The sequence below is a fragment of the Erpetoichthys calabaricus genome, chromosome 6, assembly GCF_900747795.2.
Source record: "Erpetoichthys calabaricus chromosome 6, fErpCal1.3, whole genome shotgun sequence".
Taxonomy (NCBI): Eukaryota; Metazoa; Chordata; class Cladistia; order Polypteriformes; family Polypteridae; genus Erpetoichthys; species Erpetoichthys calabaricus.
This window is the reverse complement of record NC_041399.2, coordinates 175,724,082-175,751,691: the sequence shown is the minus strand read 5'-3', so window position 1 is coordinate 175,751,691 and position 27,610 is coordinate 175,724,082. Positions and strand designations below refer to the sequence as shown.

At 38.0% G+C, this 27,610-nt stretch overlaps 1 protein-coding gene across 13 annotated transcripts in view; it reads right to left on the bottom strand.

Moving 5' to 3' along the window:
- The window catches only part of dip2ca (disco-interacting protein 2 homolog Ca), a 559,093-nt gene extending 532,344 nt beyond the window's left edge, over positions 1-26,749 (bottom strand). For all 13 annotated transcript variants that reach the window (XM_051929039.1, XM_051929043.1, XM_051929041.1 and 10 more), the window contains exon 1: positions 26,282-26,749. In XM_051929039.1, the coding sequence (XP_051784999.1) occupies positions 26,282-26,360 (79 nt within the window). In that variant the 5' untranslated portion in view covers positions 26,361-26,749. The remainder of the gene's footprint in view (positions 1-26,281) is intronic.
- Positions 26,750-27,610: the final 861 nt, after the last annotated feature.

The following is a 27,610-nucleotide window of genomic DNA, read 5'->3' as shown; positions in this document are numbered from 1 at the left end:
ACGTATTTATTGCTGGTGGCCTGTCTGTTGTAATGGCTGTAACGTATTGATATCGGAGACGCTCGATATCTTTAAAATAATATTTAGGTTTTACTGTATGTAAACTGTGTTTACATACATAATTTCAACGAATCTTACCTAATATCTAAGAGAATACAAAGGGTTTATGCTGTATAACTGTGCGTGAAATGTTTATAATAGTGTGGGAGAGTTTATAAGGGCTTAAAATATATAAAAATAACCATATAAACATATGGTTTCTACTTCGCGGATTTTCTTATTTCGCGGGTGGCTCTGGAACGCAACCCCCGCGATGGAGGAGGGATTACTGTATTCCAATTTAACACAGCAATACAATGAAATACCCTTTTTTATTTGCTAAAGTTTAAGTTAAATGAGTATCACTAATAGAAAACAGAAAGAATGTGTTTTATTACGCAATTAACAATATACAGTAATGTGATGACCCAATACTCCCATAGTTGGCACATCACAAGCATTGCCACTGTCAGATTCCTATGAGTATACATTCCCATGAGTAAAAAATGCAAACCAATATTTGTTCTCAACGTCTGTATCAATGATACCATGCCACAAAAAAAAAAAATAAAAAAAAAAATCAATTTTTACCACTAACATCTACATAAAGTCTCCACATTGAAGGCTGTCTACGTAAGTATTTACTCTAAAACAAATTTCAACTAAAGCAACCATCAAAAGTTGTTTTCTACACAACTGAGCTGCTTCATCTATGTTATGCCATGTGCTCCAGGTGATGGACCCACAGGCAACTGACATGTTGAGTGCATCTAAATTTAACATCAAAAGGAAACTGGTGTTTCTGGCACAACTCAGAACTTCATGCCATAGCTGCATGGAAAATGACTTGACCCTAAAAATTTTCATTGTAACAGCACAAGCATTTTGATTCAGCTTGCTGATGCATATCTCTAGTATCTAACCCAACAACGCTAGCTGCTCCAAAGATGACATCAGTGCTTTCAGAAGGAACAGCAAAGGAACAGCACACGAGAAGCGTCTCACAACTGGCAACAACAAAGAGCAAATGTGCCTTCTGCTTATTTTCATATTGTCCCCGACCTACATAGCCAGGCTCTTCCTTCTTTAAGGTTATCCATTACAAAGACCTGTGGGTGAAGCATCCCAGTGCACACTCATGGTGGGCCGGTTAAAGTTACAATCACTGCCAAGCCTGACAGAGTAAGTTGCTTCATTAAATATTCTATTTTTAGCTCTTGAATACATCTCTCTCTGAAAAGCAATGTGGTCTATTTTATGATGAACTGGAAAACAGAAAGATTAATAAAAATCTCTCTATAAAGACACCCTTTCCCTAAGTATAACTACAGATATTATCCCTAAAACATGCTTGCTCCAGCATAGTACATTTTGACACCTGAAATTTTATTCTAGTCTTATTTTTTAGGAATTTGAATCAAAGTTTATCATGTCTAAACATTAACATTTGTCCAAAATATTAGTTAGTGCACAGTAATGACTTGCATGCATGTTAAGTGAGTAACAAGTCCTCACACACTGCCAAAAAGAACACTGAATGACTCAACGTGCTGAAATGGTCTTAGAAACACGTGACTGACTATCATTATTGCTGATATAAGTAAATTACTTCTCAGGGCTATAGAACAGGATCACTGAGTGGATGGGTAATAACAGCATCACACCCCACCCATTAAACCTGTTACACAATTTCACGAGAACTAAGGACACTAAGCTTTCAACTCAGCAAACAGCAGATCGGCCAAAGGAGGGGTTGGGAGAGGAGTCTTAAACCAACTAGATTTTGACTTTACCTTATGTTTTCAAAGGACCACTGTTCAACAAGAGGTTTGTTTTCTCTGGGACCCAGGAGTATTTTTGACTCGGCCACCTAATCCATTGCCAACAACCTTTACTTAACTTTGCTTTACTTTTACAACACTAGAAGCTTTTAACCACAAAGCTTTAAACATATCTGCTGATGTCTATAGCAGCTACAACAAACTCAAGGCAAAGATCCCACAAATATCTGGAAATCTATCTACATAAGCATAATGGAGTGTTATAACATTTTATGCATTGATGATGGCATTAGAAAAGAACACCTGGTGACTGGAATGGTCTTGGTATAGGTTTACATTATTGCCATGCTTTTCAAGCCATTAATTAATCAATCACTAGTAAACTGTGGAAGGGTGCACTCTCATCCTGGAAGAGGCTGATACCATTAAAATACAAATATTCCATTAAGAGGAACATGACCTCTCAGAATTGTGTGTTATTTAGTGGCATTGAATTATATATCAGGAAAATACACCACACATGGTAAAGTGTGGGAAGCAAACATTTTGGCCTGTGTACTTCTTTTAGTGTGCATCTCACCTGTACTCATGTGCCTGTTAAGAAGAAGGTGAAGGGCGATTCACTGGACCAGGCAACTGTTTTTCATTAATAAGTAAACCAATATCTGTGTCCTTTGGACCACTTCACACACTAAAGTACAACAATCCAACCATACTCTATCCCACTCTGTGTAGTTTTTAAGCAAACAAAACATCTATATCCCACCTTAAATTTGCAGTCAAATCCAGAGTTACTTTTGTGCTTGAATTTATTCAAGAGGTTGTGCTTCACCCTACAGTTGTTCAGAGCCGATATAATCCCCCCAAAACTCCATGCTAAAAATAGCTTTCAACATTGATCCTCATGAAATACAGGAGAGTTGAACAGTCTTCATCAATTAAGTTCTTGCCAAATCTGCCCTGACAAAAAAACATTCTCATTACATGAAACAACAGCCAATGTAACAAACAACTGGATCTGTCCAAACTTTTCATGTAACTTTCAGTAATTCTGTGTCTCAGCGACAACACCCGCATGGAAGTATCTGCATTCAAGATAGATTGTGTTCTTCATTTATTTTGTCATTTACTTGCATATGTTGCATCATGTTTGGTATTGTACACTTGTGTATCTTTTGTAAATCTGTGCTGTACACTAAGCTTCTTTACTTAGAGGAAGGCTGCATGAAGCAAAAAAGAAAATGTGGCCAACTCTAAGGATATGCACTGGTGCTGATCAACAAGACAATCATTCCCACTTCAGAGTAAGCAGTGGTTTACTATAAATGGTGCAATTAACCAAATAAAGCTGCAGTAAACGTCAAGCAATTAAGACTCACTGAGAAGTTTTATTATGCTATTAAGGAAGCCAGGAGGAGGTGGAAGAAGAATGTTTTAAGTGGCTATGTACAGAATTAAATAATCCAAGAGAAAAAGAACTAATATCAGATAGCAAAAAATAATCCAAATTCGTTTTACCCAGAGGGCAAGGGGACATGATTGTGTTTCATTTCTATATAATGAAAAATTAAATGATGTACAGAATAATCTCAAGTTTTTATACAACTATTATCAAAACAGCCTATGGATACAATACTGCCCAGAATTCATTTAGGCATCCATACTTCTTATGAATCAGCTGCTGCAGCCTACGCCACTGTCCTCAAGCTCAAGATGAAACCAATCCAAGAAACAACACCTGTCCCTCACTGTGCATACACACACACAAACTTGTATACAGAGGCAATTTAGAGTCACTAACTAATCTAAAATGCATGGCTTTGGGATGTGGAAGAAAAATGGAATGCCTGTGGACAATGCAAGTAAACTGATGTGGCTATGTAAACTCTACGCAGTGCTTAGAGATGGAATTAAATGTACCCATTTCTGTCAATTATTCAAGACTTTGTTATCAGGAGTATAACATACTGTGTACAAGTAAAAACATACAAGTCTAAGAAATATTTATTTCATACAACAATCCTTAGCACCCATTCAGAAAATCATAGAATCACCTGAATATCTTAAACATTACAGTATAGAGGTTAATGGCAGTGTTTACCAAGTAGCAATGGTAGACTCCTGAAAATAAAAGCAATAGGATAACCAAACTGTAAACTGCCAGGCCAAGCACTACCACAATACTGCACAAGCAGTGGTTTTAAGAAGAAGTACGTTCAGTGACTTTTCTAATATGTTGTACGGATTTAATAGGCTTTCATCAGCCTCTACTCATCACAAGCATGCAGATCTGCTAACAACCTACATCCTTTGAAGACACAACACAAATTCCATAAAAGTCGACAAATTGAAAAGATGCCAGAAATTTCTTTAGAGGCCCTTTTTTGTGAGTCACCACTGCAAACCAAAGGATTATACTTACCTTGTCAAACAGTAGAATTTACGCAGTCTATGTTGCAGTATTTCTCTTAATGCTAGTTTAATGCATGAGAAAACGCATGCAAATTAGATTGGGGAGGTGTGGTGGGGGGGCACATATTCAGCTACTGACGCCTCCACAGCATCCAGAGTTAGCAACAAAGCAAGAAGCCAAATTCAGCTTTGTTGTGTCTCAGTGACTCAGTATAACTATATATCCGGAAACGGCCAACTGGCGAATGCAAAGGAACTGTAATCCTTCTTCTCTGGCAGGGAGTCGGAGTATATGAAATAAGAATTATGCATTTTTTTGAGGTGTTTTGTAGCACAACTATAACCTAGTAATGTGAGAAATTAAAAAAGAAAACCATCCTCAATTTATAATTTAGAGTCAAAGCATTTATTTATAACTGCAAAGTAATCAATCAAATGACTGATTTTTTTTTTCTTTTTAACCAAAATTAATCCTGGCTCTTACATTAAAGCCTGTATTATGTCAACAATCATAATAATGTAATGAAAAACATACACATAGCGACTTTAGAAATGCTTTTGAGTTAAAGCCATACACAGATCAAAAACCACAAGATCTTGAGCTCAAGTTGTCTATCAGCATCTGCACACATCTCAAATTAAGAAATCATACAGCAAAATGTGCAGTTTTACCAAACTATCAGTCAATGGCATTAAAAATCCCATTTATCTTCCATGCCTTATTCACAAACTGGAACGCATCGCCACAGATGTTTATTCCATTGAACATTAGGACGGATGGATTACTGATAATGTATTTTACAGTTAATTTTTCTGTCCTGTGCAGAAAATCCTTGCTTTAAAAGTGAAGCTACTATTGTGGTCAATAGGCAGTGGTTCAGACTTGTAGTGACCACTTTAGACCACATGATTTGGTAAAATATATCAGCTAAATAAACATATTTATCAGTCATAAAATTGAATAACCTTCTTTTACTTTACTGTCAGTGCACTTCATATGGATATCATTTATGCAATTAAAAATGCTGCTATTTAGCTTTGACTTTTGTCATCTTTCAACAATAACGTCAGTAAACTTAATGTCTTGTTAAGAACAAAAGAAGACAATGAGTTAGTTAAAGAGGATTACTAGTAACTCAGTATATTGGATGTATACTGAACCACTCGTTTCCTTGTTTAACCTTAAGATATGTACCATGTCACTTTCAATCATGGCACCATTCTGTACATTTTCCTCCATGAGATGCAGTTGTGGCCCTCTCAAGTATGGCTCTAAACACTCATATTGCTTAGACATCCAATTATTTTCAGGTTTTAGATTCTCGATCCATATCTCCATAAATAAACAAAGAAATCAATTAATTAGATAATAATTAAATGGACTAAAAAGCTGATCCAAATGTAAGGTAATGTAAAAGACAATAAACCAAATGAGTAACTGCAAAAAGTGGTGGCACATTCAAGCTTACTCCATCACTGATGCCAGTAAATATATATTCAGTGATGAGAAGAAAATCCTCTCTTATTTCCTAATAATGATTGTGAAATGTAACCAATGAAGAAGATCCGTCTGTGTGCTGCTCTGCGACAATAGTCTATTTTAATGTAGCCAAGACCCTTTAACATCTTCAAAGGACTAGCAGAGATGAACCGTTGTGATTCTGATTAGGAAAAAAAAAAAAGTGAATCTGAGCTCTGAGGGGGCCACAGCATTTAGGACCAGAAATAAAGTGGCAGGGAACTGGTTGGAAGAGAAAGAAGAGACAGAATGTTGGTCTTCAAGATGGTCACAGCCTGGAGACTTTTTTAATATAAATATTTTAATTTAATATATTAAAGCTGCCAAAAACAAATACAAAGAAAAATATTTTAACTTTGAGGTAACACCAGAAAAGATGCTACTTTTCAGATCATTGCATGTTTGTGGAGCTGTCATGTTTTTTTCACATACACATATATATATATATATATATATATACACACAGTATATGGGTGTTTCCTAGTCTACAGTCAATGGTGCGTGCCTTACCGGGCTCTAAGACAGCCTGTTGTGAACAAGCATGATGCCCTATGATTGCATTTCATCTTCCCAGTGTTATCTTTCTCCCTTTAAATTCTACAAAGGTAATCTCTGGCACTCAGTGGCTACATACTGAAATACAGTTCAGAAAACAGATTTTTTTTCTGTTTCAAAACTTTGGCACTTAGGTGTTTTTGTTACAACTATTTTGAATTTTGTTTCTTCAAATTTAAAAAATATGTCTCTCCTCCACAGTATTCTATGAGCAAACTCAAATGATCTTATTTATAACATTTGCTTTCACAGCTTAATTTTTACACAATTATATAAAAAAACAAGCAACAGGAACAGTATACTGTCAGAGACAACTTCTATTAATATACCTGTACAGTGAATCTTGCTCATTGAAAATCTCTTTTGATTGAATTCTGGCTCTCAGGCTGGTGTGTGACTTGTACTTAATATAAAAATGTTCAAAATACCATGAATGCCACCCATAACTGTGAAACAAGAAATTTGAAAAAATAGTGGAAGAATGATGTCCACATAATCCTGGTGTGCTCACAGGTATTGCACCACACAGAAAGTGACCACAATAGTGTATCTCCTAATCAGTACCACTTGTTTGGCATTAGTTAAAAGTGTAATTTGAGTAATTCAATTAATTTACTTCACTTAAGAGATGGAATTTAGGCACATTTCTGAGCAAGAAATGTCTAAAACAGTACAAACTCATTTAGCAGCTGTACATGAAGTCTAAACAATAAAAACAAACACATTAATCCAAAATGACATATATTTTAAAAAACTATTTACAAAACTATTGTAATTGTTTACAACCAGTTGATAACAAGTTAATAACAAGTTGATAATAACTTGTGAATTTCCCCTTGGGATTAATAAAGTATCTATTTATCAATATCTATACTGCCAGGCTTGATTTTCCCTTAATTTACCATGCATTAGAAGAGGAATGCGGAGCTCTTGAATTTAACTTAGTGGCTGGGATCCTCACCGGTCATATCCTTCCATTGATATTAGATACAGTGTATAAGTAGTACATTGTTTACTATAAACTGTGCTGATGTATCAGTCTCCATCTGACTTAAAGATGCAATGCACATCATATTATACATTATGTAAATATCTATTTTTATATGAATACTTTTGAGTTATTTACAGATGTCAACATAAATAAAGGAATTTTTCATGAAGAGGAAATGTTAAAATACGTGTATGAATATATCATCAAATGGACTAGTGTGTCCCATCCATGACTGATTGCTGCCTTGAACATATTTAGTAAACCTGCAGTGTAAATGGTGGAATCAAGAAACTGATTAAACTGTATCATTTTTCAGTAGAACTGTTTATTTAGTTATAGAGTAATCATGACTCAAAATGGTTCAGAATATAACTGTCAACTCCAGAGTTTATTCAATGACTTTCTAAACTCTCCAGTTCAGTGGGGGTGGCTGTGTCTAGGCTAGTATCAATTAACTTTAAGCAAGCAAGAACCCATTACAGAGTGCCAGTCAGTACTCTTTAAAATATATTTACCTTAGGAAGAAAAGTATGCCTTTGTATAAACTTTGCATGCTGTCCCCTTGGAGACATACACACCACATACAAACACACACTGTTAATGCACTGACAGTAGCACAAAAGATCAAACATTTATTTAAATGCCGGGCATCTTAAAAAAAAATTCCTTTAATATTTAGAAGAGCATAAAGCTCACAGAAAACAGCAAGAGAAACGAATGTTTTTTTACACTAATTACACTGGTCAACAAGCATTTTGCTACTGGGATTCTTTCATCTGTACTTTAACAAATTTCACTTGCTGACTCCAAATCTGAAAATCGTTTTCGTCCAGCACATTCCATTTTTTAGTTATGATGTTCCGGGTCGACAACTAGGGTGACTGGACAGTAAAAGCGATGCGTTTCAGCATTTAAGAAATAAGTTTGGTCTCGAGAAAAGTGAAGCTAAAATTAAGGAAGGTGTTTTTGTTGGCCCTGAAATATGTGAACTGATGCTTGACGATGAGTTCAAAAGGAAACTGAAGCCAACTGAATCAGCACCCTCATTCGTGCAGGTTGTCCAGAATTTTCTTGACTGCCACAGAGCAGAGAATTATACTGAGCTTGTGGAGAATATGCTGAAAGTATATTAGCTTATGGGCGCCAGAATGTCACTGAAGATTCATTTTTTACATTCTCATCTCAACTTTTTTCCACCAAATCTAAGCGATGTCTGAGATGAGCATGGAGAAAGATTTCATCAAGATATAAAGGTGATGGAAAACTGATATCAGGAAAAATTCACGCCGAGCATGATGGGTGACTACTGTTTTTTCTTGCAAAGAGATGGATGTGCAATACAAGCACAAAAGCGAGTGCCTCCAACATTTTTGGGCACGCTGACCTCAGTTTTATATTGAGGTAAATTGACATAAATATACTTTAACAAGTATCAGGTATCGTCTTCTGGTTTGTGTTCAGAATAAAACACATCAAAAAATTTTAGTGGGACATAGTCCAAACTGCAGATAGCATGTTGATATATTATATTGATATTCAAAAGTGTCAAAACGTCAATAATGTGTATTTCAAAAATCTGACGTGCTAGCTTAATTCCAATTTCATATATGAAATCAGTGTAAAAAACTTAATAAAGTGATGCTCTGAAGTTCCCAGAAGCAAACAAAAAATATTTTTTTGTAGACCAGTGTTACTGGTAGTGAAAAAAAAAAAGAAGTATTGCTTCTCACATGCCTTAAACATCATGGCCGCCCTAATTCACCTGAAGCACCCTTTTATGACAGCAAGATCCAGAACAATTTTTCTTACTTTCAATGGACGTGTGATAAACGGCAACATGATGTGCACTTAAATATTGTTTTAGACCAAGTATTTTCCTAATTTTTCAGCAGAAGGTGAGCTATTGGGTAAATTATGATGCATTATTCAAAATGGGTACCAAAAATTGATGAATCACAAAAACTCACAGCTGCCAGAAATAATGAAGACATTAAACCTAGAATTGAAACTAAAAAAACTACTTTAAACTTAAAGTAAGAGAGGTGAAAAGTAGTAACTATTAAGCTGTTTAGGTAATACTATTGACACACGATTATACAACTCATAATCATCCATTCAGAAATACAACCAAAGCTGTATTTTAGCCGTCAAATATTATTCTCTCTTTACCCACATATCATCTCCCTCACCCACTATTTTCATATAATATTCCTATGCATGCCCTTTTCCAATTTCAATATACATAAAATATATGTAAAATGCTTGCCAATATTTTGAAGATGCTAACCTTGTGCAATACAGTTTGTGCTACCTTCGGCTGAGAGGCTAAAGTCGGCTCCTGTTACTGTGTGGTGAAATTATTATTTTGTCACATGTAAATTTCAGCAACCATAAGATCTGAAATCAATCTCAATTAAAACACAGTAGAGAAAAAACAGTGCATCATTCAAATTTCATATTTGACAGAACTTTTCTTCCTACATGGGAGCCTTTCTGGGATCCCTAAACGATTTACATTTCTTTGTAATTAAATTCCAGCACCCTGTGTAATAAAATCTGAACTGGCAAATCAATATCATTCATTTGTTTTCTGAGGTCATTTGCGTGACTAATTGACATCTCTAACCTTTTGCTCATGATCTCATCAATATGCTAAAAGCAATCTTTTTCTCTCCTACCTCACTTTTTTTAAAGCAAGCATCTGCAAATTTCAGAACCTGCACAACTACAGGAAGACCCAGTAATTCTGCAAGCTTGCACCTGCAACACAGTAGTTTATATCTTCGGTTACTGACCTGGACATATCTTTAGCAACACTCTATGGAAAATCACGTTTATGGGTGTGTCTCAGTGTGCCAGTTTTAAATAACAACGTGCTCAGGCTCCGGGGAGGTATAGGTGTATGCAGTAGCATAGCCAAGCAATCCTGGGTGTTGATGAAGAAATTGGCTGGACGTGCATGTACATTCAGACACGCTCGACTTAGCCGGCTCCTCATTAGCGCTCTGAGGTTTTTAATTAAAGCACTTACGCCCATAATAGTATAAGAGGATCCTGAACAGGACAGAAAGAGAGATCAATAAAGTGAGAACGAGAAAGAAAGACAAAAAAGGAGCCGCAGTTTAAAATGAGAAGGAAAGAAAGGAAAGAAGAGAAGCACGATTGTGGCAGAGCCAGTGCATCGGTGTTATGCAAACACTCAGTGCTCAATGTGCAGGGTCATTCCTGCTGAACACCCAAGGAAAAAAAGCAACCATCTGCTCCGAGCAACTTCCACTGAATGCCAAGAGACAGCAGTGGGTGAAGGGTGCAGGTCTTGTGATGTCTCCTGCTTAATGTCTAGGGATGGTGGTGGGAACTTGAGCCAGACTTTAAGGGTGAGTAGAGGAGATGTCAGTTTGAGATGGACGCACCGCAGCTCATGATGGTTTTATGATCTGATCCTAACTGTGGTTTTAACATTTGATTTTAAATCTATTTATTGGATTACTTATTTATGGAATTTATTTAATCCTCCAGGAACACTTTTTATTATGGAATAGGTAATGACTAATTTAGTTAAAGAAGACTGCACTGCACTGTTATTGTGAACCATTGTTTGAAATAAAAGCAATGAGAATGGTTTACACCTTCACTTGCTGTGTGTGTGTGTATCCTCATTAACCAGTCCATCCTCAGTTTATGTCTAATTGATCTCACGGGTTCAAGAGGAGTATGCCAGGTGCACACAACCCTGGCATCACACATTTACTGTCAATATTATACACCTAGGGGATTATCGAGGATGAAAACCTTGGTGGCACAATAACCCCTTGGACCGGAGGTGAAGAACAATTGTCCAGGAGAAGAGTTCAGAAATACACATTGGACACGCATGCGTATTGTAGGGGTATAGCATTGCTCATTCTGCATCATAAACGCAGAGCTCCAACATGCCATGTGGCGCTTAGCAATATAAGCTATCTTCTGTGGGCAATTCCTATTCATTCAGTCATTCACCTTCTACAGTATAAGTACAACACAGCTACAGTTTTGGGCTTTCTTGAAATCACTTTAGGCATAAGTTATAATAAGGGCTCTTATAAAAAAAAATTTAAGAGGCAAAGCCCTGTTAGATGACCAAAAAATACCTGATAACTACCATAGGTAAAAAGTGTATCCCCTTTTAGGAAAACTAAAATCTTCTAATAGTGTCAATAAAGGTTCATTCATTAAAACTACCAATTAAGGCTTGCATATTAAATTGTTGGTAGCATTATTTCTCTTTTGCAACACAAGAAGGACTCACAAATCTAGCACAAATCAATAAATGGTACACAGTCATAGCTAAACAACTAATTGCAGCAACTGTTCTCTTCCGGTTATGTCTAGCAAATGCACACGGGTTCTACAGTTTCCTCAACAAGTGTTCTTCTGCTCTATTCTTTCTTTACTCAAAGTGCTACGTATTACACCAACTCTGACATCACCTCTCCCCTTGAAAGAAAACTTTAAAAACCTCGAAACATTAAGAATATTTTTTGTTTTATGCATACATTAATCATATAGTTTGAATCAAATTCACAAAAGTACAGACTTCCAGTGCCCATTTTTATTCCTGAAATTTCCAAGAGCTATGAAGAGAGAGATTCAAACTGGAGCTTCTGCGGTCTATGAATGAATATTTATTTTGATACTGTTTCAGAAGGATTGCACCCACTCCTTGCAGATGTTAATGGTATAATTCATAAATCTACTGTTACCACGCAAAGTTGTAAGCAACAGCATCTCAGAATAAATGTTTATACTGCTTTAACCTACATTAACCTACAAAACGATTATACCTTTTCACCCCTGTCTTCCTGATGTCCCAAAGCCACTCTGCTGCTCCTGGTAAATGATGACATTTACATTTAAATACTTGAGGCTCCCTTCTTTTTCTTACTTTCTAGAATAGTTCCTCAGCGTTTTTTTTTTCTTTCTTTCAATGTACATTGGCTTGTTTCACATCAATTTCTCCTTTTGTAAAGTGCACTGTTCTCCATTATTGATGACTAGTCTTTTTACTAGCTACTCAAGATTGTCTGTCAATACACATTCCTCACCATAGCTACACGTTAGTTTTAATCTTATTCCACTCCTAAAGGTCAGCTTCATACTACACTGTAAACATGTTTTCTTTCATGAGGTAGCTTGTGGTGGTAGATGTCATTAATGATAAAATATAAAATATAGGTATGGTTGATAAATATATGAAAAAATTAAGAAAATCAGCTTTGTTTCTCCCTTTTAATATTCAAATGCATTTGCACATGCAATAATATTGGTCCAGTTATTCCCAAATTATTTCAAAAAAATCATATTAAATATTGTCAGTCTATGCATTCCTCATATTCATCCTGCTCATTAAAAATTCTAGTATTGCATCAGCCCTGGCATCACCTTTTCCTAAAGTAATATATGCTCAAAAACAACTAAACAATTTAAAATACTGAAATAATTGTTAGTATATGCCTATATATTAATTATGCAGCTTGAATGAAAAATCACTACAGATCAGCCCCCCAGTCACCACTCAAAAGTTCACAGAGGACAAAAAAAAAAAAAAAAGACTACCACAAGATGGCAACTTTGGCTCAACTCTGCAGTGAAAGTTAATATTATAAATAACATCAAAAACTGCAGGTCAAGAGATACCCAGCGACTATATCAACATCCTGACATAAAAGTATTTGGTTGATTCTTTTGCAGTACAAAATGTGAAGCATTTCTTCATGCTTCAAATTGGCATTTTATCTGATCAATATGCAAAGCACTCCCCTTTATATGCACAAAAGCCATACTACCCATGTCAAAAAAAACAGCAACAAGTTATGTTTGCACATTCAGAGCTATACCCCAAACAGAAAATATAGGATCCTCCACCTTTCAGCCGTTGCTCCCACTGCCATAAAGCACTGTGCAGAGTATACATCGAACCAGAAAAAGGGCTGCTTGCTTTTATGTATTTTATCTCTGGTTGCAAACCATTCTTAGAAATGTCACTGATGGTATTCATTAAAAAAAAAAACAGATTAGAGGCTTAGTCACGTTATGGTACAGCTGACTTAAAGAAATTACAGTACTTGTAAAGTATTTTCGTCTATCAGAAGAACACATTTATATTAGTGACAACACAATATATTTTAAACATTAGGTTTTTAACCAAACCATTGTCTATAAATATTCAGAGAATTCTTTTTAAAAGAGATGCTTGCTCATTCAGTATTGCTTTTTATGCAGGTTTTCTCAAAAGTCAATGCTGCCCTGCTTTGTAAAGGCCTCCAGAGAAGTCTTTTTATTTTTCTTTGTTGAGGTGAAACTGATTGACACAGCAGGGTATCCCTTGTCTCATTCATTACTGTCCTGTGGGTACAGTGCCTTTACTTGAATGGCTTCAGCAACTGCAGCTGGGGAGTCATGGGAAGGTGGTTGTAGATATGGCAATGCCAAAAAAAAGATTCAAGACAGCTGAGCATTTGTAACTAGCAAGAGGTTATGCACACATTTGCCATAGAATTGCCCTAAAAGAAAGAACAAAAAGCAATGTGACCTCATTAATATTAGCAAATTTCCCAGTAACAGATCATGCAGTTGGCACACCATCCCTAAAGAATATGGCAGTGCCCAACAGTCATCCTTCAAAAACTGCAAAACAGCAGCAGCTGTCAGAATATTCACCCAGCCATTTACATAGGGATCCCTGCATGCTCATTCGGCTCAAAGAAAACCTAATCAGAATTTGGGATATGAAAAGCACAAACAATTAATGTACAGTATACTATGCATACTGGGGCTGACAAATGATTCATAAGATGGTAAGAATACTAAAAAACAGGCAAATCAATGGTCTGTAATAAATACCCAAGGCTTTCAAAAATATGAATCTGGCAACTTACAAGAAAGTCTCTGAAGCCCATTTGGCTGCCTTAGCCTGATTTAAAAAGTCAGTACATGAGTGTGCTTAAGCATTTAAGGCTTACTGTGCATGTGTGTTTGTGTGTGTGTGTGTGAACTGACCATTTGATCTTCACTGAAGTCATGCCATAATGGAACAATTTTTTCTAAAATTCCAATGTTAATTAGCTGAACTAATGGGTTGTGGGAAGGAGGTTGCTTCTCAGTTTGCTAATACAGTAAGTTATGCTGCCACATAACTAATCTGAATATCAAAACAACAGAAGAAAAGATGAATTTCACTTGATAACATGTGTTTGCTAAAACTGATACGGCTGACGGTAATTTCCATCTTCACAAACACACTTCACTTGCCCTGTTTAAAGCTGCAAGGCCTTTCTTCCTATTTCAAAGGCAATGCTAACAAGGCAGGTGTGGGCTTCCATCTTTAGAAATAATGCTGTCATTGTATCTACACCTTGGGTACTACAGTACTGGAATCCCACAAATTTTATCAAATACAATGAAGCAAAGAATTTCTGTCCTCCACTGGATTCAAATTTTCATGACTCCAAATAACTGTTGTCACTAGGGATGCACCGATACCGAAACGGGTATCTGGTATCGGCCTCGATACCACATTTTCTAAAGTACTCGTACTCGTTAAAAGTCCCCCGATACCGGGGACCGATACCACGGTCTGAGAAATGTCTATGTTTGAGCGGCGTGTAAGGGGTTAATCACAGGCGCCGAGTGCCCGCCCCCAGGCCCCGGCTGCAGCTCAGAGCAGGGAGAAGGCGAGGCGAGACATGTCAGCCGTGTGGAACTATTTTAAAGTGAATAAAGACGACAAAACAAAGGCGGACTGCAAATTGTGCTCAGCGAAATTGTCCAGAGGAGGCTCAAAAGGTAGCGCATTTAACACAAGTAATTTAATCAAGCACCTAAAATCCCAACACGACAACGAGTACAAGGAGTTTACCCACGCTTCTAAACCAACACAACCCACGCTGCAGCAAACTTTTGCAAGACGAGAGAAAATGTCCAGAGACAATCCACGTGCTGTGAAAATAACACAGGCAATTATCGAGTACATTGCATTGAGTGACCAGCCACTCTCGGAGGTAGAAAATGTGGGATTCCTGAGTCTCCTCCATGTTCTGGAGCCCAGATATGATGTCCCAAGCCACCGCTACATGACTGACACGGAGCTGCCTAAACTACACGACTCCATGAAAAAACATATCCACAGCCTACTGCAAGCTTCCTCTGCGTTTAGTTTCACCACGGATATTTGGACAAGCAGTGTTAGCCCCGTGTCGCTAATTAGCCTAACCTCCCAGTGGATAGACGAGAGTTTCACATCGCAACGAGCCATATTACATGCGAAACAATTCCGCGGCTCGCACACCAGCCAGGCTATAGCGCATGTGTTTGAGGAAATGCTCCAGACATGGGGTATACCTAAAACATCAGTACATGTTGTGCTTCGTGACAATGCCAAAAACATGATTAAAGCCATGAATGACGCAGGGCTCCCAAGTCTGCCGTGTGTCGCGCACACGCTCCAACTGGCTGTTAACGAGGGCTTATTAGCACAAAGGAGCATAGCTGATGCTATAGCAGTGGGGCGGAAAATAGTTGGGCATTTTAAACATTCCGCCTTAGCCTACTCCCGCCTCGAGGACATTCAGGGACAGCTCAACCAGCCAATAAAGAGACTGCAGCAGGACGTACAGACGCGCTGGAACAGCACGTATTACATGCTCCAGTCCCTCATTGAGCAAAAGCGAGTGCTGGGGGTGTATGTGTCCGAGCATGAACTCCCAGTCCCTGACTATCTCACCGCTCACCAATGGGCTCTTATGGAGAAGACTGTTGCCATCCTCGCCCCCTTTGAGGAACTAACTAAAAAAGTGAGCAGCTACGACGCACTAGCCTCTGATGTCATCCCAGCTGTGACTGTGCTAGTGAGACTTCTAAACAGAGAAACAGACGAGGACTACGGCGTCAAGACAATGAAAGCAACCTTACTGGCAGCTGTCAAGAAGCGCTTCAGTGACGTCGAGACCAACCCACTGTACTTCATCTCCACCATACTTGACCCAAGGTAAAGTCTGTGTGCTATAGGTATTCAATGATAAACTACAGTACTAAATGTAAGATTAATTTCCATCTGAAATATTATATTATATTTTTGTAACTAAAATACACAAATACAAATGTATGCAATATATATACAATATGAAATACAGTGGAACCTCTAGATACGAGTTTAATTCGTTCCAGCACTGAGCTTGTATAGCGAATTTCTTGTATCTAGAACAAACGTCCCCATTGAAAATAATGGAAATCCAGTTAATCCGTTCCGCATCCCAAATATATTAACATAAAAATCAATTTTCCTAACAAATAACACTGATAAATTATATATACTGTAGTCTACCTTTAATAAATAACACTGGTAAATAATATAACTGATTATTAAAAGAATCAAAACAGGTGTCCAAAGTGCAGTAGAGCATTCAATAAAGCAGTCTGGACACTGTATTTGAAGAAATCGCTAAGGAGCAGCCCCAGGCAGCACAGCCGCTGGCAGCAGGTGCTGCCATTGAGCTCGACACATACCTCGGAGAGGCCCCAAGCCCTCGTGATGACAGTCCTCTGAAGTACTGGGGTGTCAACAAAATCAGGTTCCCCACTTTGGCTAAAATGGCCCAGAAATACCTCTCAGCCCCATGTAGCAGTGTGGAAAGTGAAAGGCTTTTTAGCTCAGTGTCACACATTATAGATGAAAACAGAAACAGGCTGACTGCTGATAATGCAGAAAAGCTACTTTTCTTAAAAAAAAACCTGCCACTCACTTTTTCTAAATAGGCTCCATTAAGTGAGTCGTCTTAGACTTGATGTTAATACCTACCTCAGTTGCACTGATTGCCACAGTTCTATGTTGGTGGATGTTGTTAGTTTATTCAAATATTGTGCACTAAATAGCAAAGATGTTTATTAATGCCCCTTGTGTTGTCCAAAGCGGCAGAGTTTACAACAAACTGAAAAAAATACTTGAGTTGCACTGTCACTGTTTACATTTTTTTTTATAATTATTTATTCTGTACTATGTTGCATACAACATGCTTTTCATTTTAAATAAATGTTCTTAATTCCAAACTAGTCCCTTGTTTTTTTTGTTAAATTATATGACTAAAGCTGTTACCTGTAAATTTAAATCATGTTTTTATTAAGTACTCAGTATCGGCAAGTACTCGGTATCGGCGAGTACTGAAATGCAAATACTCGTACTCGTACTCGTTTTCCAAAAAAGTGGTATCGGTGCATCCCTAGTTGTCACATTACATATTACAAAATTTATTACAATTCACAGATCTGAGGTTAGATTGCACCATTTAATTTTTGAAGGCAGTTGGGTTTTTGTTTTTTTACAGAAGTAAAGACAACCTAAATTCAACCAGGTGGCTGGAAAAAGGCAAATTCAGCTGCACTATGGCAAAAATAATGGGTGGCACAGAGGAAAAAAGGTAGGGACATAGTTCACAAATAATGTATGTTCACAAAACTTTGGAATTTTAGATCCAGTAAACTAATTGAAGAATACATACAGTAACTGAACTGCTTCAAGTCTGATTTCTGTCCTAATTTAAGAATTGTACTTCTTACAGTAAACCTTGAGCCCTGTCATTATCTGTGACAATCTTTGGGAAAATCTTGAACGGTAATCTATACTTCAAATGTGACACTTCAATCACAGTCAACACTGTTTGTCTTCTCTGAAATTTCACAGTCAAACCATCCCTGTCTCTCATATTATAGTAGTAATATGTACACCCATTTATGACATGTTATCTACTATATAATAAAACACTACTTTCTGTGTGCGAGTTCATGTGTATATGTGTATGTCTGTCCGTTCCATCTGAGCATTCTGATTGGTCAATTTCACTTTTGTCTGATTGATCAATTTGGCTTTCATTGCTCAGTGGTAGAGACAATGACATGATACTTTATGGATGTGAAGTTATGTTAGTGACAATTTCTTTTTTCACAAAAAATAAGTTAAAATGGAGCACTTCAAAACAACGAAAAAAAAGTGAATAACTTACCAAGTGATGTTGGGTCGTTAAATACTAATGAGGCACAAACATGGTCTTCTTCAAAGACGGAAAGTACTTCCAAGTGAGTAGTGGGGGGCCAGTCTACTATTTTTTGGTTGTCAAAAACTGGACAGGAGGTGAGCAAAAAGCCTTGAAATAACAGAATCTGAGAAGCAGGCTTTATATGAACGCAATCAAGAGAGGAAGGACCAGGCAGGAGAGGTTAAGACGCACGATGATACAGAGGAAAGATGTAGGAGGAACATTGAGGATAGACATATGGCAATAGAGTTTGAGACATGCAAGGACAGCCAGCAGAAGCGTAGTAGGAACGCTGCAGGTAAGTGTAGGGTAAGAAAGTTTAAAACACGTAAACATAACAGAGATGAACAGCAGAATATTTATGGTCTTTCTTCATTAAGTGTTAAAAAAAATCCTTCTGCTAAAGCAGTTTGTGTAATCAAATGACAATACCAACCCTCAGGCAGGGTTAACACCCTACAGGATTCCTACCCATTTTAGAACTTTCTTCATGAAACATTCAATGCTTTGAATTCAAACATCTGTGATGTTTTTCATCAGCAGCAAAAACCAAATGGAACCAAACAGAACCAGACTCAGTTTGTGAGATCAGCACCAATGAAAATACTCTCAGTAAGGTATTAAGGCCACCAATTGGTTTTAACTTGTGCTGTCATATAAATAGCAAGTAAAAATATGTTCCAAGTGTAACACTCGCTTTAGCTGTCTGGTTTGGTTTTGAAGTCACTATCAAGTCCAGTGAACTGTAGGCCAAGTGAAACCACTAATAACTAACAGTTAATGGAGTTCAAGCAAAAATAGGGTTCAAACAAAATGTATAAAAAAGCAACAAAAAAAAAAAAAAAAATACTGACAGCACAGGCATTCTTTTCTTTCTTCTATATGGTTAAGTACACAAATGTCCATTGCTTAGACTTGGTGAAATCAATATACAATTCAATTCTTCTTTAGTGTTCTTGCCTATAATGGGAAAACACCTGGATGCAGGCTGTCAGCTTTTATTACTGATCCTTGGTGTCTACAGAAAAGTGACACAACAACACTTTTATATTAGTGAAGCACTTGCTCAAATAATAAAAAAAAAACCACAAACATAAGAAACTTTGCATTTCCATAGACATCCTCCAAAGCTGGTGGCACAGTAGCGCTGTGGTAATGCTGCTGCCTTGCAGTAAGGAGACCTGGGTTTCCTCCCACAGTCCAAAGACATGCAGGTTAGGTGCATTGGCGATCCTCAATTGTCCCTAGTGTGTGGGTGTGTGTCTGTGTGCCCTGCGGTGGGCTGGCGCCCCGCCCGGGGTTTGTTTCCTGCCTTGCGCCATGTGTTGGCTGGGATTGGTTCCACCAGACCCCTTGACCCTGTAGTTAGGATATAGCGGGTTGGATAATGGATGGATCCTCCAAAGTATGTCTGTAAACATCTCTTTATCTAGGTTAGGTTAGGTTGCGCTGAAAAAGCACATTGCCGCACCCACCACACGACAAACCAACTGGATCTAGAATCCCAAAAAAGGCAGAAGCATATACAATATTGTATTTCAAACCATTCTATTCTTGTACTTTTCATATACCAGATTAATATATGCAAAACACTGTTACATACTCAATCATTTTCCAAATTGCCTCTTTATGCTGCTCGGAATATAAAAAAACTGAATAAAATGGATTAAAATAATTTTTTTTAACAGTAAATATTGTCTACACAGTAAAAGCTTTTTATATTGTCACTTTTGGTTCAATAAATACAACTTTTTATGATCTTTCAGGCCATACAGCTTTGTAACCCTCGAGATTTTTAAACCTTTCCTTCCTTCCTTCCTTCCTAGAGTCAAGTCGATTTGAGCGAATGAGGATTTAAGGCCCTAGGGATTTCTGGGTGCTCCTGCAGTTGTTTACTGTCATGAGTCAGTGACAGTAAGTGGTGTGAATTGCAGTAGCTAGTAAAGCCCTTCAAACATGCATAATATCTGTCCATAAAAACTATATTAAGAAAAGTAATTTTCAATTCAGGCTGTGTTGAATAATGGAATGCACTGAATAAATTAAAAAGCTTTGATTACTTCTTTTTTCAGGACTCTAACTTAAGGTTAAAACAGTAACTATTATCAATGTTTCAAAACGCAGATCATACTCTTAGTAACCTAACATGAGCTAATAACTGCTGTTTGACAGCGATGATATCTTAAGGAAGGTGCATACTTAATAATAATATTATTCCATCCATCCATCCATCTTTTAAACCAGCTGTATACTGAGAAGGGCAGTAGGGAAGGTGTAACCTGCTTCAGCAAGCATAGAGCATGAGGCAGACACAATCCCTTTACAGAACGGAATTCCTTCACAAGGTGAACACATAGATAGACAGACAGACAGACAGACACACACACACTAGGGCCAATGCATCATCGCCAATCCAACTAACATGCATATTTAATAATAATTAATACTTCCAAAAACATAAATCACCAATCTTCTGCACATTTCGCTGAAATCAGAGCCAAAACAAAAGACATACGTTGGATAACTGGGAACAACAGTCATATGCCCTTTTCCTTAATTTCACATGGACATTACTTATCCTAAACTGCACATCCTCTGACTGAGAGAAGAAATCTTGAGCACCAGACGCCCAGAAATGTTTCAACTCATTGATCACTGGCAGCAGACTAGGGAGCAGATCTCTTGTTGCTATTAACTACGATGCTTCTATGTCACCCATTAGTAACACAAGTATCTGACAGCACTGATCTTTTCATAAGAAGAGAGTCCCAGAAGTATTCACCTTCTTTCTTTCAGGTTAGTTGTTGTGCATCTGCGTTCTCATGCTTTGCTAGCTGCTTTGGATGATGTACAGTGATGATGTACAATGCACTCACAAACATTTTTTTCATTGTCTTTTGGGTGACTAATACTGTGGGTTATTACACAAAAAACAACTAATTTCCAATAAATCATTACAGTATTTCTATTATGGTAACTTAATATGATTTCATACAGCTTCATGTTTGTCTCATAAGATGGCTTGGGAAAAGAAATAGGACACATTCTGATGTTGATAGTGTACACTGGAAAATGTCCTTAAAGAATAAAATGTAATACAACTTGAATTATTAAAAATATTAATAAATTAGCATATTTCAATAAGCAATCAGAAATTATCATGCATTCAACACATTTATGTTGTTTCACACAGGGCAGCATCTAGTACCTTATTATGCTAATTCTATTTTGTTCTATTCTTTGCCCCTAGAAGCAGTCTTGAAGGAACTGAAAATATTGTTTATGATTACAAATAGACATAGTATGGAAGATAACAGATCTACTAAAAAGGAATCTGCTAAATTATTAATGATATGAAAAACACACTCACTAAAAGCTACATGATACTCTAAATAATAAATAATCTAAATATCAATTTCAAAATGCAATTCTTAGTTTAAAGCATGGGAAATATTTTAATAATACTGAAAATGTAAGATAATTAACAGTAAAAACAACTTAAAAATTAAAGTGCATCATCTTATTTATAAAATTATGTGAAAATGAATAAATTCTTTCTTAATACACAGATTATCTAGTTATTCAGTATGTCTTGCATACCAGAAGATATCTTGCAGGAATAAAGAATAGGATAATTAACAGAAGCACAAGTAAACATAAAAACCCTCTAAACTGCCATAACAACAAAAGATGGGAAGATGATGATCTTCTCTTTCACAAGCTTTTGGATATACTAAATAATTAATAGCACTTTATGTGATAATATTGACCTTGCAGTTTAGAAGCATTCTTGAAGGATTATCTGTAAAAATATTTACAACTGGTTCATGCAATTTATTTTTCATGGAGTGCTCATGGTCAGCAGCATTTAAGTATTGTTCAGATTTTTCTCATCAACACTGAGCACTGGCAGATGTAATAACTTACTGAAGGACACACAGTCTGCCTGATTACAGGTATACTGCTTTAAGAATATTTATTTTAATTAAGGTCATTTTCGAAATGTGCCATTTGCATGCTCCTAGAAACTAAGGAACTGTGCTTATTCCAGTATAAATTGTCAGCTGAATACCCCATTTATAGTTATATCCACTGTGCACACGCCAAGCTGCAACGAATCTAACTACAGCATTAAATACCTAATGAAGACTCAACCTGCAAAATTGTTGGGTTGCTTACTTTCTTCTAATTTTGTTCAAGATTAAATTCATTTCTACCTGTTATGATTATACTTTTTCAATGAATAAGGATAGGGATTCCGATCTAAGGAGGCACTAAGGCCGAGACAAGCAGTAGAGGTAGGTACATTGGGAGCTGAATCTCTTCTTGATTTTGAAATGAGACCCCCTGCCGGCATTTCTTACTATTTAGCTGATGCATTCATTCAAGGCGACTTGCAACATTTGAGAGATACAGTTGGTTACATTTCTTGTGTTTTTCCATTGGCAACACGAACATGTGAACTAAGTGACTTGCTTAGAGCATGAAGTCTAAGGGCTTAACCACTCCAACTCACCATCTGTCTAAAAGTAACTTTATGCAAGCTATTGTTGACAAAACAAGAAGTGTTTTTGTCAGGGATTGAGATATAAATGATCAGTTCAAATACACAGAAATTCACCGAGGGAAATATGGTATGGTAAAGCAGGGTGAGATCATCTGGGCATTTGGAGAATGTGTTTGGGTGAAGAGGAGTCCAATGCTGTAGGTGGAGAGAATAAACTAACTGACAAAACTAAACTAACAAATTCATACTGCTGTTGTTATAGTTCACACTTGGAGGAAACAGAAAAGGCATATCAACATTCAATTGGTCTGACTAAATATGCTTACTGCACACCATAAAATAATCTTCAAATATGCATTACAGATTTACAAAACTATAAAATTTCAAAAACCCAGAGTTCCCATCATGACTGCTTGACCCATCTATACTTTCCATACATCTGATGCCAGATTTTTCTTGATTCCAAAGCGTTCTTTCATTACAGACTATGCTGTTTAGCCATTCTGGCTCCTACTATGTGAAATTCTCTCCCCATGTCAGCCTGTGAAGCTCTCTCTCTCCTAATGTTCAACTTGTGTCAAACTGAATGATAACTCTTATAATAATGTCCACTGTATCCAGCAAATTGTGGTATACTACTATACTGTATACTCCCCAACTATATGTGAAATGTATATAAATGTACAACCTTTTTTATTTCTGCCTTAAACCTTGGTTTGTAACTGAGAAATCCCGTACAGTAGATAGCACTGCTGCCTTACTGCTCCAGAGTCCTGGGCTCAAATGCCAGACCTGGCAACATCAGTGTGGATATGGCAAAGTTCCTCAGGTCTGAGTGGGATCTTTCACGAGTGATTCAGTTTTTTGATCCACATCTCAAAAGCATGTGACTCTACGCTGGCCCCATATGTATGGAAGAGAGTTTATCATTTGATGCACTTGCACACAGTCTCAAGTTGAATTTCTGCTGCCAATGCTGCTGGGATACACCTCATCCTCCAAGGCACCGAAGTGAGCAGAATAGTTGTGATGATGAATAGATGGGCAGATGTCACTGAGAAAAATGTGTGAATATGAATTTCATTTTACGTTTTTTTCTTGAATCTTTTTTTCTTATGTCCACTTTTCTATTCCTCGATCGATTGCAGGAAGCTACCACACAAGCCAGCAGAATTGGCCACAATCCACGACCTGGGCCTGAATGGGATTCCAGTTCATAAGTGTTAACCCATACACACACTCTCCCATCAAGTTAAAAATTAACCCTGAATGTACCATACATGGAATTTGGTTGTTACAATTTAAAGTAAGCACTTAAACTTCAGCGTGGCCCCATTTTTGACAGATGATTGTGTCTGGCCATCCCACAATGAGAAATGCACTCAAATAATGAATAACTAACTCTGACAATTTAAAATATGTAAACGAATATTAAAAAAATCAGAATAACTAATGCTCCCCATTCATTTTTATTTATTCCCTTCAAAGCATCTTCTTTATTTCTTCAGCATTCTGCTTTTCATGTTCCTTGAAGGCCACTTACAAGAGTTCTTTTATATAAAGCCAGTAATTAAAGGCTCCGAATGCATTTAATGGAGATACACTGGTCACCTAATGAGTGTTGATAGTCCTCGTTCCTGAGTATTGAAGGTGACGGCCTGACAGTGAAACGCTTGTGTAAAGATGAGGGACGGGCGGATGGACGGCTGGCAAGGCCCCCGGGCTTCACCTTTTGCCACACACACTCAGTCTCCAGCATTGATCGACCTGACACTTAATTGCACGCGCGGCGCCTTTTAAAGACTCGAATTTGAACAGTGACTGATGTTATTGGCTAAGAAAGGCCTGAGCTGCGATCTGAGAATGGCGATTGTGCTGCTTTAGAGAATGTCTTTCTGACACCATACGCTGCCCATTCGCCATCCCTTTATCGCAGATGGCAGAGAAGCTTACCCCTGCCATCTCGTCTGCAGCGGTACCGTTTTTGGAGGCTACCGAGCAACCCGTGTACCCATAAAACACACGCACACTTCAAGGAGTGTTACATAATCTCATGGGAGTGAAGATCAAGCACGGGCTCTCAAAACACACACGCGTTTTCTGCACTTTCCCTCCTCCTCCTCCGACATTGGCACGGAAATCTCACTTTTGTTTTTTGGCCAAGAGCCTCAAGTGACCGTTAAGAGGTTTGGAAGACAAGGGCCATCGTCTACGGCAGTCTGCACCCTGCATTAGCACTTTCTGCTTTTTCCAACTTAAACTTGAATAATGATCTCCACCCCGACACCCACATTTTAATTGATAAAACCTGCTAACGGTGATTGCCCTGTGGAGAACACAAAACCGATCACAGCGTTTTTTCAGGCGATTTTCTCCCCCTAGGCTTGCGATACATGTTAAATCACTGACGGATGTTGTTATAATTTGGCAGTATTGTTTAAATTCTTATCAAAATAAACCCTTGACAGAAAAGTGGAGGTGACACCCCTGTTCTAACACACAGCCTATCTGTCATTGAAATAACTTCCAAAATGCGCAGCGGCCTCAAGGCGCAAAGATCAACCGCGCACCCGCAATGCAAGTCCATCATAGCGGCGGCACAGTACAAATATTAAACATCTGAAATATAAATACGTTTCAACCCGCACCACAAACACCATACGCCTTAAAATGGGCACAAATTAATAACACATAAAACTGATCATGCAGAAACACCATCAAAAGGGTGTTAGTTTATATTTAAAAAATACTTTACGGGGTAAACACAGCCAAACCCCATCTCTGCTAAAACTGATCAAAATTTCAAATTCACCCCCACCCCCCAGCCCTTTGGAAATAATGCGCGGTTAACTTGGTATTCAAAATATGCAAATCGAGCCAGCAGATACTGAACAAAAACAGCAAATTCGTGAATTGTACGAGCAAATACTAAGAATAATAAAACCGCAATGGACGATTAAAATTTGATAACGCAATGTCATCTGCAGCCATACCCGGCGTGCCACAATAATTCCTTAAATTGTTCGACAGCAAAGAAAAATAAAACGGGCTTATTTCAAGCTCAGACAAATCAAAAATTGAAGGAAAAAAAACTATGCGGCCATACACTTCAATCCCAAGGTCAAACAACGCCAAAGACAGAAAAAATACTCGCAATAACGGAAAAACTACGGGCTGTCAGCCCAATCCAAATGCAACAATGTGGCAAAAAGGGTGCACCCGATTCGGATGCCGCCGTCAATCGCCTCGCTGCTTACTTGTCACATTCTTCCTTACAATAGATTGGAGGGAACATGAAACAAAAAATGGGAAACACAAGCGATAATGGATATAACCCAGCAGAGGCGATTATTATTAGTAGTATTAACAAGAACAATAATGGACACAATAAAGAGCAGTCTCGACCATTACCTTCGGACAGTTCCAGCTCCAGCTCGGCCAGCCTGGCTCTCACCTCCAGAGGAAGCGCCAGGGTATCACGGTCCGCCATTCTTTTAGCTTTTATTTGCCACGCTTTTCCTGCAATTTTTGCTCCTTTTTCTTGGTCCCCCAGTCCTTTCAATACAGTCCTTTTTCTGCAGCGAAGCAGCAATGCATGGGTCAGAGGACGATAAAAGAGCACGTAGCCGGGCTACTAAGGGAAGGGGTGGGAGCCTGTTCCCCCTCAGTAAAGCCCCGCCATGTCTGCGTTCTCTCGATCGCTCGCTCGCTCGGTAAGCAGCAGGGTCTGTAACGCTGGTGCAAATTCAGCCTGTCAATACGCAGAAGGAAGAGCCTCTTTACTCCACAGCGCTCTCCGCGTCGCCGCCGCCGTCGCTGCTGCTGCTGCTGTTCCAAGCCTCTCAGGGAGCCGCTGCTGGACCCACGTCACCCCCCCCCCCCCCCCCCCCCCCCCCTTTTCTCTCCCGTTAGTAAAATCTTCAGACCAGTAGAGGGCGCGAAACACTCCGCACTTTTCTTAACTGAGGACCGTGAAGGACAAACCCAAGAAAAGGAGCGTGGCGAAGCGACCACGACCATCTGTGGTTCTGTCTGATTCCTCTCTTGCCTGTCCTTTACTCTTTTGCGCTAATTCTCCCAGGCTAAAACCAATGGAAACACTTTGGCCTTTGTCGTATTGTATAGCATCTTGTATAGCATCGGCCAGGAACACCTGCTAGAGGTGCAGAAGATAAGAAAATCTTGCTTGTGGCTGCAAATCAATCAGTCATCAATTTATTAATTTCGTCGTCCATTAAATACTGGCCAATGTCACAAGTGAAGTGAACCCAGACAGTGATAAACACTTCAGTTACTCAGTAATATATGCATTGCCATTACTAATACTTCTTTATTTTTAATTGTTCTTCTCATTAACTAAAACGCTCGACCGTTTAGGTATGCTTTAGTCGATGTGCACAACGTACAGTGAAATTCTTACTTGCATGTGCAAATCAACATTCAACACATCTCTACTCCATGGTGTGTATACTAACCTTACCTGAAACTTTTCTGTGCTGAGTTGGGCAGCGTAGTCCTACTTATAGGACATCCGCATTACTTTTTATTCTCATTCTTAGGAAATCTTTACAGGCATTAATCAAGGACCAGAACTGGGAATTCTCTTCATATTTGTACACTTGCAGTGGTAGCTCTGTTGCTTCACAACAAGGAGACTGGAGTTCCAGTCCCAAATGCTGTTTGTGTGGAGTTTCCTCTGGATGATCCAGTTTCCTCCAAAAGTGCAAAGACTGTATTGAT